General features: G+C 41.4%; 1 protein-coding gene across 1 annotated transcript; it reads right to left on the reverse strand.

Moving 5' to 3' along the window:
• Positions 1–1,780: 1,780 nt before the first annotated feature.
• Positions 1,781–15,046, reverse strand: Cacybp (calcyclin binding protein). The gene is made up of 6 exons (XM_021162003.2): positions 14,840–15,046; positions 10,824–11,040; positions 9,029–9,125; positions 8,515–8,614; positions 3,761–3,858; positions 1,781–2,559 (listed from the first exon to the last, which is right to left on the reverse strand). Exons 1-6 carry the CDS (start codon positions 14,858–14,860, stop codon positions 2,403–2,405), a joined length of 690 nt encoding a protein of 229 aa, XP_021017662.1. The 5' UTR covers positions 14,861–15,046; the 3' UTR covers positions 1,781–2,402.
• Positions 15,047–16,596: the final 1,550 nt, after the last annotated feature.

The following is a 16,596-nucleotide window of genomic DNA, read 5'->3' on the forward strand; positions in this document are numbered from 1 at the left end:
ATTTGTTTACTACTTAGAACACAGGGTGTCAGCGCCATCTTGTAATGGCGAATGTGAGGGCGGCTCCTCACATATATTTGTGTATCTTACATAAAAATCTTAAATCTTGGGGGCTGGAGGGATGGCTCAGCAGAGAGCAAGTGCTGTTCTTCCAGAGGATCAGAGTTCAGTTCCTAGCACCCATGAGGACAGCTCATAACCAATTGTAATTCAACTCCCTGGGAAGTCCACAAACCTCTGGCAGCCTCCAGCAACCACAATGGCGTATTAACTCAAGATTAAAAAACAAAACAAAACAAAACAAAACAAAAAAAAAAACTTTTAAAAAAGCAATTGAGCCGGGCAGTGGTGGCGCACGCCTTTAATCCCAGCACTCGGGAGGCAGAGGCAAGCGGATTTCTGAGTTCGAGGCCAGCCTGGTCTACAAAGTGAGTTCCAGGACAGCCAGGGCTATACAGAGGAACCCTGTCTCGGAAAAAAACAAAAAACAAAACAACAAAAAAAGCAATTGTCAGCAACTTTACTTTTATCACAATCTATAAAAATTGCAATATACTCATTGTTGCAAAAAATTATAATTCATCTAATAGACAAATTCTAAAGTTACCTGAAAATAACTTGTACTAAATTCAATATGCAAACAAAGCAACTATTGCTTAGTTGTCTTTCTAAAATGCATATTGAAATGTAATGCCCAGTTAGTTCCTGGTATTAAGTGGGGTCATAGCTTCACCTTCATGAATGAGCTTAATACACTGGGAGCTCCTGGAAGACGTTCATTGCTTGCATCCTCTGCCAAAGCCCTTATTAACCACCAGATAGGCCCTCTGATCGGGCTTTTCTTTTTTTCAATTTCAGTGCTTTTTCAATTGTTAAAATTTCAGTGGTTCTAAGGTCCTAATTGTCTATTTCTGCCATGATGTACCACAGTCTAGTCCCGTTAATGTTTGTTCTTAACTGTTTGTCATTCCCAGGTTTTTATGTTCTATGCATCTACTTTTCCTAACCTAAGCATGAAATTTAATAGATATGTTTTTACATAAAAACCAGTGGAGTTTTCCCAACTTACAATAGGGTTGCTATGGCTTCTCAGGACTTGGTAGAAGAGTGAGCATATTTCTGTTGTATTTCCCTCCCTTTAGGTTTCATAACCCAATGGGTTACTTTACTGGAATGCTGAGGAAATTACCAGTGGCTACACCATTGAAAAAAATGTCATTGCCCCCAACTCCTTTTTTTTTTCTTCTATGAACAATTTATAGCTACTGGAAACCTCTTAGTAGGTCATCAGTTTGTGCTTATGTGTATTTTTTTTGCCATGTATTTTCCTTTTTAAATCAAGACTTCTTCCCCATTTCTAGGTCATAATGGAATTCCATCTCTTTATACAATGAGATCTTAGATGCTGTAAATGTTGAACATATGGCTGTTTTATTTTACTGATATCATTAATGCTTCATCTCCCCCTACAAATACCACGCTAAATCTCCTAGTATACAATAATTTAATGTGTTTACCAGTCTGTTTATTTCACAGCTCAATATACTTCCAGCTACCCTTTCTATACATTAATTTTAAGTTCTGACTTTCACCTAATTCTTAATGGTATTTGTTGTGACCTACTGGCTTTTTTTCTAGGCATCTAGTTGCTTTCTTTTTGATGGTGAGCCTATCATTTAACAGCTGAGCCATTGCTCCAGCCCTTACTGCTTTCTGAAACTTACAAAGCAGTGACAAAGCTTAACTTTGAATACACTCAAAACAAATCGCAGAACTCATCTTTTAAGTAAAACTCCAACTTTATTGAACAAAGGGCGTTTTCAAGTTTTCACATCATGGTTATTTTTAAGCCATCTGAACCATGATAGTTCTTATCAACACAAGATGTTTGTCTATCTTTGTCATTTGTATTTTGTTTAACTTTATATTCGTAAGTACACTTAAATCAATTAGTGGTATATGGTAACACATGGTAATAATGGAACAGCTCTGTAGTAACTTTGTACAAATATGAATTTTATGCAAAATTTGCTTTATTGTTTATATTACTGGGACCTAATGTCAGTTACAAACACTTCTGTATTCTATCTCCCAGCCAAAACCAACATCTGTGACGTAACATTTTCATTATGCAAGACTTCCTTTTTACATTTTTCAGTAAGAATGCCATATAGCCTTTTCTGAAACAAAATGTCTGGGGTGCTAATGAAGGAAATAGTTTAATTTAAATCAAATCCTCCAGTAAGAAATGGAGAATCTGCTATCTTTACTTAAAAGGCTGTGTAAATATTTATCTATCAAAACTACATACCCACATGAACAAATATGTGCAGTTCAACAACATCCCCTTACTGGAACATGAGCATTCCACATCACAGTTCCCATAAGGACTTTTAAAAGCCTCAAAATTCTGTGTCTTCTCTGGCTTGCTTCTCTCTGGATTCCACCCACGCTTTATTAATGGTGCGCTTCATATCATCGTCTCCGTCTTCATAAATTTTCTTTAGAACATTCATTAATCCCTCACTAGGGTCTGCCTCTGTGTCGTAGGAAGGCTTTCTGTGAAAAAGAAAACACGCTACAATGGAAAAACTGAAGCATGGAAAGACATTCTTGTAAGTGGTAGGAAGTTGAGCAGAGAGAAGGGATGCTAGAGTATACAACCCAAATAGCATGCCCAGACACATCCTGATAAAACTACCCACTCACTGAGCATGGCACACAAAGGAGGGTCTGCCAAACAGCAAGGACTAGCATGGCAGTGAGGTTTCCAGAGAAAATGATCAATTTGAGTAGTTAAGTTTTCCAGATTGTTAATTTTTTTAAAAGTACTTTTCTTCATATTTAAAAATCTACAAACCCCTGCAAGTTATGGTACGGATACATAATGAAAGGAGAACATTTTAGTTAGAAAAAAATTAAATTACTAAACTTTAGATTCCTGGATCTGGGTCTAGTGCTAAGGTCTTTAATTAATGTGGTAACAAATTTTTTGAAATAGGTCTTATTATTTAAACTCAGGCTTAATTCAAGTCCCAAGTCATCAAAAGTGCAGAACTCTGGCCTATTAATTGTATGTGGCTACCAAGAGAGCAATGACAAAAATGAGTGGCTCACTCAGTGCAGGACACTCCCAACTGTAGGAGAAGACTTAAAACTGATCCACAATGGAAGTCATCTGGTAAGATTCTTAAAACAGCCATTAAGGATAAGAACAAGCCTGGATGTGGTAGTAAATGCATGCCTCATTCGTTGGGAGATAAAAAGTTTTGAGGATTTTCCCAAAAAAAAAGTATCATATAAAACCAATGAGAGTAAAACGGAACTACTTAGGAAACATCTAATGAGTCAGTGATTTGGGTAGGTGAGATCTTGTAGAAGTCCTAGAGCAGAACTATTTGAGAACAGGCCACAGTATCTACAGATGTACCAATATGTCTAGGAATAAAAGCAATGCCAAAGAACAAGGGATACTGTCTTAAACTGGCCCCTGCCCTCCCCTAACAGGCTCTGACAGGCTGAGCACAGTAGCCAGCCTATAATCCCAGCAGCACTCAACAGGCAGAAGCAGGTGGATCCTCATGAATTCAAAGCCACTTTGGCAAGTTCTAGGACAGCCAGAACTACCTAAGAAGGGAGGGCGGGGGGCTGTCTCCAAGAGGTGAGGTTGGCTCAAGACCTCAGAAAAGAAACTTGTACAGCTCTTATCCATAAAGTAAAACCATAACTGAAGCTAAAAATAGTAAAACATTAAACTCACTCTTTCTCTTTGCATTCCTTTTCCACCTGTGTTAAGTAGTCCCATCTTGTGTTTTCTGCTTTCTTTCTACATAGAATAATTACTGTATCAGTCTTGACCTAGAAGAAAAGACAAGATACAATTTGTAACAGAAATAAGCACAAATATTTAGAAAAGAGTAATTTACCCAAGTAAGTGCCTAATATATTAATACTAAGTGCTAGTAATCCTTTATGGATTGGCCAGAATAAAACAAGCAAAACCTGAATGAATACCTTCGATGCTAAAACCATCAAGACCTAAAGATAGGGTTCAGGATAGGGCTCAGTTGATAGAGTGCTCGCTCAGGAGTCATAAGGCCTGGGGTGACTCCTACTATCACATAAGACAGGCACCTTGGCATACACCTGTAATCCCTGCACTTGAGATAGAGGTATAATTATCAAGAGTTCAAGGTTGTCATCTTTAGCTACTTAGAGTGAGGGAATACCGCCTGGGCTACCTGAGACCCTATTTCAAAAGGCCCCTGGGCTGAACCTACCTTAGTTTAGTAGGTAAAGCAAACTTGCATGTGTTTTGGTTGGTTTTGTTTTTGTCAACCTAATACAAGCTAGAGTACCTGGGAAGAGAACCTCAACTGAGAAAGTACCCACTCATCAGACTGCCTGTGGGAAGGAAGATCAGTGAGGCATTTTCTGGATGCATGATTGACAGGGAGGCGCAGCCCACTGGGGGTAGCATAATTCTCTGGCAGTTGGCCTTGGGAGACATAACAACAGATCCTGAAGAAATCCAAAACACCATCAGATCCTTCTACAAAAGGCTATACTCAACAAAACTGGAGAACCTGGATGAAATGGACAAGTTTCTAGACAGATACCAGGTACCAAAGTTAAATCAAGATCAGGTTAATGATCTAAACAGTCCTATATCCCCTAAAGAAATAGAAGCAGTCATTAATAGTCTCCCAACCAAAAAAAGCCCAGGACCAGATGGGTTTAGTGCTGAGTTCTAACAGACCTTCAAAGATGATCTAATTTCAGTTCTTCACAAGCTATTCCACAAAATAGAAGCAGAAGGTACTCTACCCAATTCATTCTATGAAGCCACAAGTACTCTGATACCTAAACCACAAAAAGACCCAACAAAGATAGAGAACTTCAGACCAATTTCCCTTATGAATATCGATGCAAAAATCCTCAATAAAATTCTCGCTAACCGAATCCAAGAACACATCAAAACAATCATCCATCCTGACCAAGTAGGTTTCATCCCAGGGATGCAGGGATGGTTCAATATACGAAAATCCATCAAAGTAATCCAGTACATAAACAAACTCAAAGACAAAAACCACATGATCATCTCCTTAGATGCGGAGAAAGCATTTGACAAAATCCAACACCCATTCATGATAAAAGTCTTGGAAAGATCAGGAATTCAAGGCCCATACCTAAACATGATAAAAGCAATCTACAGCAAACCAGTAGCCAACATCAAAGTAAATGGTGAGAAGCTGGAAGCAATCCCACTAAAATCAGGGACTAGACAAGGCTGCCCACTCTCTCCCTACCTATTCAACATTGTACTTGAAGTCCTAGCCAGAGCAATTCGACAACAAAAGGAGATCAAGGGGATACAAATTGGAAAGGAAGAAGTCAAAATATCACTTTTTGCAGATGATATGATAGTATATATAAGTGACCCTAAAAATTCCACCAGGGAACTCCTAAGCCTGATAAACAGCTTCAATGAAGTAGCTGGATATAAAATTAACTCAAACAAGTCAATGGCCTTTCTGTACACAAGGATAAACAGGCTGAGAAAGAAATTAGGGGAACAACACCCTTCTCAATAGTCACAAATATTATAAAATACCTCCGTGTGACTCTAACTAAGGAAGTGAAAGATCTGTATGATAAGAACTTCAAGACTCTGAAGAAAGAAATTAAAGAAGATCTCAGAAGATGGAAAGATCTCCCATGCTCATGGATGGGCAGGATCAATATAGTAAAAATGGCTATCTTGCCAAAAGCAATCTACAGATTCAATGCAATCCCCATCAAAATTCCAACTCAATTCTTCAACGAATTAGAAAGGGCAATCAGCAGATTCATCTGGAATAACAAAAAACCTAGGATAGCAAAAACTCTTCTCAAAGATGAAAGAACCTCTGGTGGAATCACCATGCCTGACCTAAAGCTGTACTACAGAGCAATTGTGATAAAAACTGCATGGTACTGGTATAGCGACAGACAAGTAGACCAATGGAATAGAATTGAAGACCCTGAGATGAACCCACACACCTATGGTCACTTGATCTTTGACAAAGGAGCTAAAACCATCCTGTGGAAAAAAGACAGCATTTTCAACAAATGGTGCTGGCACAACTGGTGGTTATCATGTAGAAGAATGTGAATTGATCCATTCCTATTTCCTTGTACTAAGGTCAAATCTAAGTGGATCAAGGAACTCCACATAAAACCAGAGACACTGAAACTTATAGAAGAGAAAGTAGGGAAAAGCCTCGAAGATATGGGTACAGGGGAAAAATTCCTGAATAGAACAGCAATGACTTGTGCTGTAAGATCGAGAATCGACAAATGGGACCTCATAAAGTTGCAAAGCTTCTGCAAGGCAAATGACACCATCAATAAGACAAAAAGACCACCAACAGATTGGGAAAGGATCTTTACCTATCCTAAATCAGATAGGGGACTAATATCCAATATATATAAAGAACTCAAGAAGGTGGACTCCAGAAAATCTAATAACCTCATTAAAAAATGGGGCTCAGAGCTAAACAAAGAATTCTCACCTGAGGAATACTGAATGGCTGAGAAGCACCTGAAAAAATGTTCAACATCCTTAATCATCAGGGAAATGCAAATCAAAACAACCCTGAGATTCCACCTCACACCAGTCAGAATGGCTAAAATCAAAAATTCAGGTGACAGCAGATGCTGGCGAGGATGTGGAGAAAGAGGAACACTCCTCCATTGTTGGTGGGATTGCAAGCTTGTACAACCACTCTGGAAATCAGTCTGGCGGTTCCTCAGAAAATTGGACATAGTACTACTGGAGGATTCCGCAATACCTCTCCTGGGCATATATCCAGAAGATGTTCCAACCGAGAAGGACACATGCTCCACTATGTTCATAGCAGCCTTATTTATAATAGCCAGAAGCTGGAAAGAACCCAGATGCCCCTCAACAGAGGAATGGATACAGAAAATGTGGTACATTTACACAATGGAGTACTACTCAGCTATTAAAAAGAATGAATTTATGAAATTCCTAGGCAAATGGATGGACCTGGAGGGCATCATCCTGAGTGAGGTAACCCAATCACAAAGGAACTCACACAATATTACTTAGTGATAAGTGGATATTAGCCCAGAAACTTAGGATACCCAAGATATAAGATACAATTTGCTAAACGCATGAAACTCAAGAAGAAAGAAGACCAAACTGTGGACACTTTGCCCCTTCTTAGAATTGGGAACAAAACACCCATGGAAGGAGTTACAGAGACAAAATTTGGAGCTGTTACGAAAGGATGGACCATCTAGAGACTGCCATATCCGGGGAGCCATCCCATAATCAGCTTCCAAATGCTGACACCATTGCATACACTAGCAAGATTTTGCTGAAAGGACCCTGATATAGCTGTCTTTTGTGAGACTATGCCGGGGCCTAGCAAACACAGAAGTGGATGCTCACAGTCAGCTAGTGGATGGATCACAGGGCCCCCAATGGAGGAGCTAGAGAAAATACCCAAGGAGCTAAAGGGATCTGCAACCCTATAGGTGGAACAGCAATATGAACTAACCAGTACCCCTCCCTGGAGCTCATGTCTCTAGCTGCATATGAATCAGAAAATGGCCTAGTTGGCCATCAGTGGAAAGTGAGGCCCAGTGGTTGTGCAACCTTTATATGCCTCAGTACAGGGGAACGACTGGGCCGAGAAGTGGGAGTGGGTGGGGGATTTTGGGGATAGCACTGGAAATGTAAATGAAATAAATACCCAATTAAAAAAAGAAAAGCCGGGCGTGGTGGCGCACGCCTTTAATCCCAGCACTCGGGAGGCAGAGGCAGGAGGATTTCTGAGTTCGAGGCCAGCCTGGTCTACAAAGTGAGTTCCAGGACAGCCAGGGCTACACAGAGAAACCCTGTCTCAAAAAAAACCAAAAAAAAAAAAAAAAAAAAAAAGAAAAAAGGGCCGGGCGTAGTGGCGCTCGCCTTTAGTCCCAGCACTCGGGAGGCAAAGGCAGGTGGATTTCTGAGTTCGAGGCCTGCCTGGTCTACAGAGTGAGTTCCAGGACAGCCAGGGCTATACAGAGAAACCCTGTCTCGAAAAACCAAAAAAAAAGAAAGAAAAATGAAAAAAGAAAAAAAGAAAAAAGAAAGGAGGCTAAGCAAGCCAAAGAATAAGCCACTATGGTTCCTCCATGGCCTTTCCTTAATTTTAAAACAACTTTCTTAGAATAATTTTTCCTACAAATGAATTGGCAAACTTTCTTCAAGGGGCCAAACATGAAATTATTAATTTTACATTTCATGGCTATATGATCTACTCTGCCACTGCAGTGCAGAAGTAGACACCAAAGGTACTCAAGAACACCTGTTCTAGTAACACAGTACTTACAGATCAGGCAGTGGACTAGACTCTACTGGTCCCAGACACAGCAGAGAATTTAGTTCATCTCCAGCCTAAATCAGCTCGATTCAATTTAATGAGGCTTTCACAACACTTTGAACAAAGAAAAACAACTTACTTTTTTTGAACTGCTTTCCACAGAGATAGGTTTCAAAAGATTGTTCACAATCATGGAGTAATTCTTGCCATTGAGGTTTTTTACCAGAAGATCAAATGACCTATAACATAATAGTGAATGCATTATCTTTCTGGCTCCACGATGACAGGCACTCTATGCTCCTCAGACAGGTAACTGGTTTCAGTCTGGTGCAGTGGTTCTCAACCTTCCTAACGTGCTTCCACCCTTTAATACAACGCAGCATGCTACAGTGACCACCGGACCACAACAGCATGTTGTTGCTACTTCATAAATGTAATTTGCTACTGTTATGAATGATAAGTGACCCCTGTGAAAGGATCGTCTGACCACTAGAGCGATTGACCCAAAGGTTGAGAACTGCTGGTTTAGTGTGTATATTTGGTTGCCACACTTCTTTATAGTTAACTGTAAATTTAAACAGAATCTCAGAAGCCATACAGAAGATTCCCATGAATAAAGCAATGATCACTGGACTCGAGCGAGCAGAACTCACCTCTCTGTGAAGTGCACCTGCACGTTCTCAGTGGGCACCTGATGAACTCCAGTTAAGGTAATGTAGATCTTCACAAACTTATCTGACTGATCCCATCCTAGCAAAACAAGAAGTGGAACAGGAATGTCTGAAACTGCCTATAGAAAAGCAAGAGGACAGAGCTTATCATAAAACCTAGTTATAGGAGCTGAAAGTTGGTTCAGCAGTGGCTGTTCTCCCAAAGAAAGAGTTCAAGTCCAGCACATAATTAATAAGCATCTGTAACTCTAGTCCCAGGACAGCAGACATCCTCTTCTGGACTCTGAGGCATACACGTGGTACTCAAACATACATGCAAACAAAACACCAGCCCATACACATAAATAAAATTTAAAAATAAAATCCAGAAAATGAAAATCCAGTAACAAGAGACATGGAAAAGAATTAAAGGTTAAAAATTCTCAAGATGGGGAGCTGGAGTGATAGCTCAGAGATTAAGACCATTCGCTGTTCTTCTAGGACCCTGGTTCAATGCCTAGCACCTGGCTTTCAACTGTGTATAACTCCAGTTTCAGGGGATCTGACACCCTCTCTCGTATACACATACATACATACATACATACATACAAACATGCAAAACACCAATGCGCATAAAAAATAAAAAGGAATCATTAAAAAAAAAATTTCTCAAGATGAAGAAGCTATGGTCTCAAAACAGTACTACTGTTGAAGCTAGGCATCCAGCAAGTGGGAGAATGCAAAGTCAGATTCAGTTTCTATGTGCACAGCCCATGATCTTTTTATTCATTAGAATAAAAACAATTATTAAATGTAACTTTTCTTTCTTCAGAATAATGATCTTCCCTAATAGGGCCTGAACCCTTAGCCTTGTGAATACCAGGCAAGGCCCTGTACCACTGAGTTTCACTCCAGCACTAATCTTCCTCTTCTATTTTGAGAAAGAGCCTGAACTGCCAAAGCTGCCCTCAAACCTGCAATCCTCCTAGCCAGCTAAGATTGCAGGTATGTCCCACTATGCCCAGCAAATACATGACGATTACCTTATTTACCTGTTTTGTTAAATAGTTTTGTCCTTCATCTAAAACATGACAGACCATGCTATGGTAGCTCACATTTACACACTTGTGAAGTGGAAGCAGAAGAACCAGGAGTTCAAAGTCATTATCACAGTGAGCTTAAGGCCAGCCGGGGCTACATAGTCATACCCTGTCTCTGTGAAAAGCGGAATACATTAACACTGGAATCCAATAGTCATTTCCACTTCTCTAAGTATTGCCTCCCCTGCCCGCCAAACAACCTCAGCTCTTACAGGACCAAGTAGAATATAAATTTAAGATTCCAATTCCTAAGCACAGCATGGTGGTACACAACTAGGCTCCCAGCTACTTGGGATCTCTTGAGCCCAAGTTGACTTCTGAAAACAGTCTGGACAATACACAAAGATACCTAGCCTCAAAGTCCAACTGTCTGGAGCACACAAGGCCGCGGCGTCTCAGAGTTGAAGGCCAGAATGGACTACAGGTTAACTGTCTCACACACAAAAAGCAAAGCCCAAATAGCTAGATAAAAGATCTTAATCCTTCACCAGAGATCTGTTCATTTGGCCTCAATACAGTGAGGCCATTTTGGTATATACTGTTACACTATATAATAGCATCTAATCCACACCACATGTCAACATTAAAAAAAAAGAAACCCACAAACTTCACACAAAAAAAGTGTATGTAACATGAATATATTATGGAGTAGTCATTTCTGCTTGTCAGAACACTAGATATAATGGAATGGGTCATACCATAATTACTGATTTTCACGGTGTATCCTGTTGTAAGAGGAGCAACCACAGCAGCTGGCTTTTCATTATCAAGTTCTGGTTTCTTCTGCGACTTCTGTTGCATCTTGTTCTTGAGTTCCGTCTCAATCTTGGACTTTTCACTTGTAAGAGTATCACGTAGTCTTTTCCTAGTGGACTTTTCCAGCAATACTTTGACCTCTTCCAGGTCTTTCTGCAACTGTTAAAAGTAGAGGTAAATTAAGATAAATAAGGCCCACTGCCCAATTCAAATTACTGAACTAAAAATCAAGTTCATTTTAAATTTTTAAGAGTTGCAAACTGTTATTCTTATTCACTGAACTGTAAGTAACTCTCACTTACTTTTTGTTAAAAGAAAGCAATCTTAATCCATAGTAATTAAGTCTGTATTTTGCCATTTGGTAGGCTGTTAGCTGCCTTTGTTTTAGAATACTGAAAAGGAATCTTGGGAGATTTAAAAGTTAACACCAAGTCTACTTCAAATACTAGAAAAATGTAACTATTACAGTAAAAGAGATGAGAATACATCTGACTGGAGGCACTACAGAAACTTTACTGAGGTAACGAAGGCTATACTTTCAGTTCTCATCAATTTTCTTAACTCAGAATTTCAGTTGTTAGGACAAAAAATAAAAAATAAAAATAAAATAAGATAAAAGAGAGCCATCAAGATGGCTCAGTGGGTAAAGCTGCTTGCCACCAAGGTTGATGGCCTGAGTTCAATTTCAGGACCCAGGTGAGAGGAGAATCAAAACTCGCAAGCCCACCTCATCTCCACATGTGCCGTGGTAAGTAAATGTAAAAACATTCTGCTTGTAAGCAAAAGTCTTGGTTAGTGGTTGGTCTGAGAGCACAGAAAGGAAAACTCAATATCCAATCATCTCAGGTGAACACACGCTTGGAAACTAGTCTTTGCAAATCCAGTTTTCTCGTCATGCCAATATATCAGGTAGTCCTCTGCCTTTTAGAGACAGACGTGTAATATGGAATGGCACTGGAGACAATGCTAGAAAGTCAATGGGCTGGTGCTGGAGACACTGTTGAGTGCTTTTAAAAGCCCATACCGAAGGACAGCTTAGTTCCCAGCACTCACATCAGGCAGCTCACAAGTCTTTGTAATTCTACCTCCCTCGGATCTGAGGATCTCTTCTGGCCTCCATAGGCACTTATACATGTGGAATGTATAGGCAGACACACACAAAAAAAATCAATCAGCTTAAATATTTCCTCAATCATCCTCTGACCTAATGGTGAGTAAATGCTTAAAATTTTCTGCCTTAAAACCATAAAAACAACAACCTTACTTTTATACCTTCATACAAAATGAAAGGTTTAATATTAAAAATCCTTAAATGTGAGATTTTGACTCCTAGCAATCAGAAGTTACACCCACCCAAAAAAATCTCAGCAAGAATGCCTAAACTTGAACTGAACAAAGATGACAATAGATATGCTAACGTGGACAAGGAAAGCCTAGGATGTCACTACTCTACACAAGAACAGGCACAGTACCAAACGGTCAGGCCTGATAGCTTACCTACTAGTAACATTACACAGACTATGTATGCAACAATGAAGAAAAAAAAAAGAGAGAAACTATGAAATTGAAAGAGTGCAAATGGCAGGGATTGGAGGAAGAGGGAAATGATTTATTATATTTGTATTTATTATAATTTCAAGAAATAAAAGAAATAATTTTAAAATATTTTAAATGCTAGATATTAGGTAGTAAAAAAATAGCTCAAATAGCTCATTACTCTGTGGCCATTATATTATGATTTCCTAACAGTTTATAAAAAGCACAACAGTGAAACTCCTGTCTACAATCCCAAGGAAACTTGATTCTAAGATCCAAAACTGCAAAACTGTCACTCATCTTTTGAATTTAGAATCAAGATATTTCATTCAAAGACCTTCAGTGGTTTCAAAGTTCATATGGATTATCAAGTACCACTGTTGGTGGAGGTGGGTTGGTGGGACTTTACCACAGCTTCTAAATATCAACATAATAAAAACTATTAAAGCAAAGCAAGCACTTATCCCTAGGACGGAGATTCACTTAACAAAAGGAGAAAGGAAAAGGCTTTGCTTTAAGCTGGAATGGGCATCTTTTTTCGAGCTGACTCATGGCAGAATTCCCAGGGCCTCCCAGTTTTCGCTCTAATGGACTCTTTAGTAAAATACCAACTGAAGTGACCTACAGGAGAACCATTGCTTGATTTTTGTATTCACAGCCCAGAAACCATTGACAGTGTAGGTTCTGACTGGGATTAGATAGAACAGTTTCTTGTCCACTTTTTCTTGCCTTCTTGGCATGCATTTGTTTTCTATACATAAACATTTATCTCCCTTTGAATCTGTTTCCCAGTTGTTAAATAGGGGCTCAGTCTGGCCTGGTGGCACATGCCTTTAGTTCTGCCACTCTGGAGGCAGGTGTATCTCAAAGACCAAGTGAGGGGTACTCAGTGAGACCTACTCCCACCCAACTGCTCAAAATGGAGGAACCCAACTTTCCTCCACAAAGACATGGAATTGGACACCAGGTACACACACAAATAGATGCACAGCCAATCCATGAGGCTGTGGATGTTATCATCCACATGTGAACAAAAACCACCCAATAAAATAACATATGTTAGTGAATGTGTGGAGAAATGGCACCTTTTGCGTAATTCTTGTGGAAACGGTAGCTTCCTAAGACTGCCTATTATTTGGCAATTACACATGCCCACAAAGCAAAACTTGTTTACAAGAAATCACAATCGGCAAGATGTTGAAACAGAAGAGTACGAATTCTACCTGTACAATGGGACAGCATTCAACCACCAAAAGGAATGCTATACTGATACCACGACTGAACTAGAAAAACATAAGACTCCAGCCTAACTAGATGGAGCACCTACAGTGGATTTCTATTTAAGGAAACGAAAATCGTCTGCAACTAGATAACACTAATGGTTATACGACAGAAAAAGTTGAATTACACATCTTAATATGATTGAATAAGGTGAATTTTAATCTCAGAAGAAAAACATGCCCCTATATGCATAGCTCCAAGTCTAAAGTCCCTTCTTTTGGAGACAATTAATGCTGCACAACTGTTAAACCACCCTCTCCACTCTCCCAGTGAGCACGTGGTGCCTGCCTATCTTGTCGCAAGATACCCAGATGTATACTTTAACTTCCTAATTTGTATGTGTTTAAAGCCCATGATTTTTAAGTGAGGGGGAAGTTTCCGAAAAGCAAATCTTAACAGATAGCCAATGTTTCTGTGACCACAATATGTCAATCATATAAAACCTGTATTGGCCAAAACCCGGCAATTCAATTACTCTTGCTATGGAAACCTCCGGGATCCAAAAAGTCAAGTCATTCACGTTCATTTTTTACAAATCTAAAAACACACGCCAGGCAACTTCCTAGTCGTACCTACTGCTCAATTCCCAGTAACTTTTTAAAAATTGCTTTTATACATAAAGACTGGGGTGTACCGGAACGGTAGAGAGCTTGCCTAGCATGTGTAAGGCCTGCAGGTCCGCCACTGGCACTGCTAAATAAAAAACTGAAACCATAAGCACTGTCCAGGGCGTTTAGAAATAATACAGAGAATGTATGTATAACCACCTATGAAATGAAAGCGGTGACCATGACTAGTCGTGCGGGCATGGGAATTCCTTCCCATGGCCCCCGGCCTGGAGCTCAGAGCTTTGCAATGAGCTTTAAGGAAGGTTTCTGATCCCTGGCCAGGAACCGGGAGCCGAGAAGACCTCGGGCAATGGAGAGAGGGGACCGCCACCCGCGAGCCTACCACGAACCGCGCCAAAAATTGGGATCCAGACACACCCCCGACCTTCCAGCCGCGGCCCGGACGCTCGGGCCCAGGCAGGCGGCGGCGTGGAGGCCGCGGGCCCGCGACAGGGGCAGAGCCGAGGACATCAGCCCGGGGAAAGCAGCCGCCACCCGGCGGCGCGAGCCGGTGGGTCCAGGCCGACCCCTACCTCTTCCAAAGCGGAAGCCATGCCGTGGCGCGTCAGACCCGAGGCCGGAGCTGCAGCGGTGCACCGAAGCAGACAGGAAAAGCCGAACACGCCACCCACGAGCGTCGCAGCGCCGGCAGCGAGCTCCACGGACCCGGCGCGACACGGCGGCCCGCCCTCCGCACGAGACGACTCTGGAACCTTCGCAAGGTTGCACCGGAGCCTCCCAAGGCCCCGCCCAGCTCCGCCCCTCCGAGCCTAGTCCCGCCCCCAGTCCGGTCGCCTAGCAACGCTCAATTCTCGCGAGTGATCGAATGCTCACGAAGCGTCCAGCCTCTTCCTTCCGCCCCAGCTACCGAGACGTCATTCCGCGCCGGCAGAACCGTGCTACGCAGTCGCAGCTCCCAACCGCGGCCAGACCTAGCCCCGGAACTAACCTTCAAAGGTTTGGAGACCCGATAGGAAGTGTCACGAGAAGGGCTGCTTCTGCCGGTGGGATGCGGGGTTGCCAGGCCGCCATCTTGTCTTCCGCAGCTCTGCGGTATCGGGAGAGAACAAAGGAGCGCCCCCAAAGAAGCACAACTACGATCAAAAAAGGACGGATTTGTTAAGGGAGGAAGGCTCCTGAGTAGAACAATGGCTTAAGTGGGCCTTGGGTTTCTGTAGGCGTCCTGCGTCTAGCATCGTTGACGTGGCGCCATCTCGTGGGACTGTAGGAAGGTTGCACGGGCTTCCTGACAAGCTCTGGGCACCGTGGTGGAAAGCGGCACGGTTTCAAGTGGCCGAACGCTCCATTCTCCCTTTATGAGCTCTTGATACGAAGTTTTCCACTGCCTTCGCTCTTTACTAGCGGTTCAATTATTTTGTATTTTCAGCAGGGTTTGGATTGAGTGAATTTCCACGTAAAATGTGGAGGATTTCTTAGGACTTTCGGTTGCAGCAGCCCGGATTAGTACCCCCCCCCAGCGAAAAACCGCTTTTCAAAATGATCTTAATTCTGACAGCATAGAGACGTCCATAACACCCAGTAAACCGAGACAGAAAACAAACAGTACCCATTGGGAGGTAGAGCAATCTGCTGTCAGCTTACAGATGCTTAGGGGAGTTCTTAGCATCAGCAAGTCAAGGAAAATGCTGCTATACTACACTTAATATTAATGTAATGTTTATCACTATAGTGATAAAAATAAAAACAATCCTTTTCTGGAGTGGACAATGACAGAAAGGTGCCACCCTTTGAAGTTTGAGTATTTGAATGAAAAGGTGGAATAAAAAGGAGGAGGACCTGGCTACTTTTAAAGTATGGAGAAGATTTTTTTTTTCTTTTTTTGTAGCTATAAGGAAGACAGGCAGAGGGAAGGGTCCAGGTCAAACATGACTGTTAGACTAAATACAACATAAGAGCAAGAGAGGTGTCTTGAACCTGTAAGAGTCCATGAATTGTCTAAGAATCATACTCTAGACTCAAACAGTATGTAAACGCACAGTGTTTTATTCTGCAGAAGTCCAGCGGTGCTGGAGTCTCCCATTACCAGAAATAAAGAGCCAACCAAGTGAGCTAGAAGGCCTGATTTAATGCATGTTAGGGGATTCCATTTATTCCCTAGGGGAATGACCTCTAACCCCATCTCTATTGACATTCCATTACTAGGGCATGGAGACTAAAAACTGTTGCTGAAGAAGTCTGGAAACTGGTGCTGGGTTGACCCATTGTCCTTGCCTCAGCCAGGTGGTGGGGCTGTTTCTGCGGACTGGCCTCACCTAGTCCCAAACTCAAT

The sequence above is a fragment of the Mus caroli genome, unplaced genomic scaffold, assembly GCF_978045245.1.
Source record: "Mus caroli unplaced genomic scaffold, Mus_caroli_1 scaffold_1, whole genome shotgun sequence".
Lineage (NCBI taxonomy): Eukaryota > Metazoa > Chordata > Mammalia > Rodentia > Muridae > Mus > Mus caroli.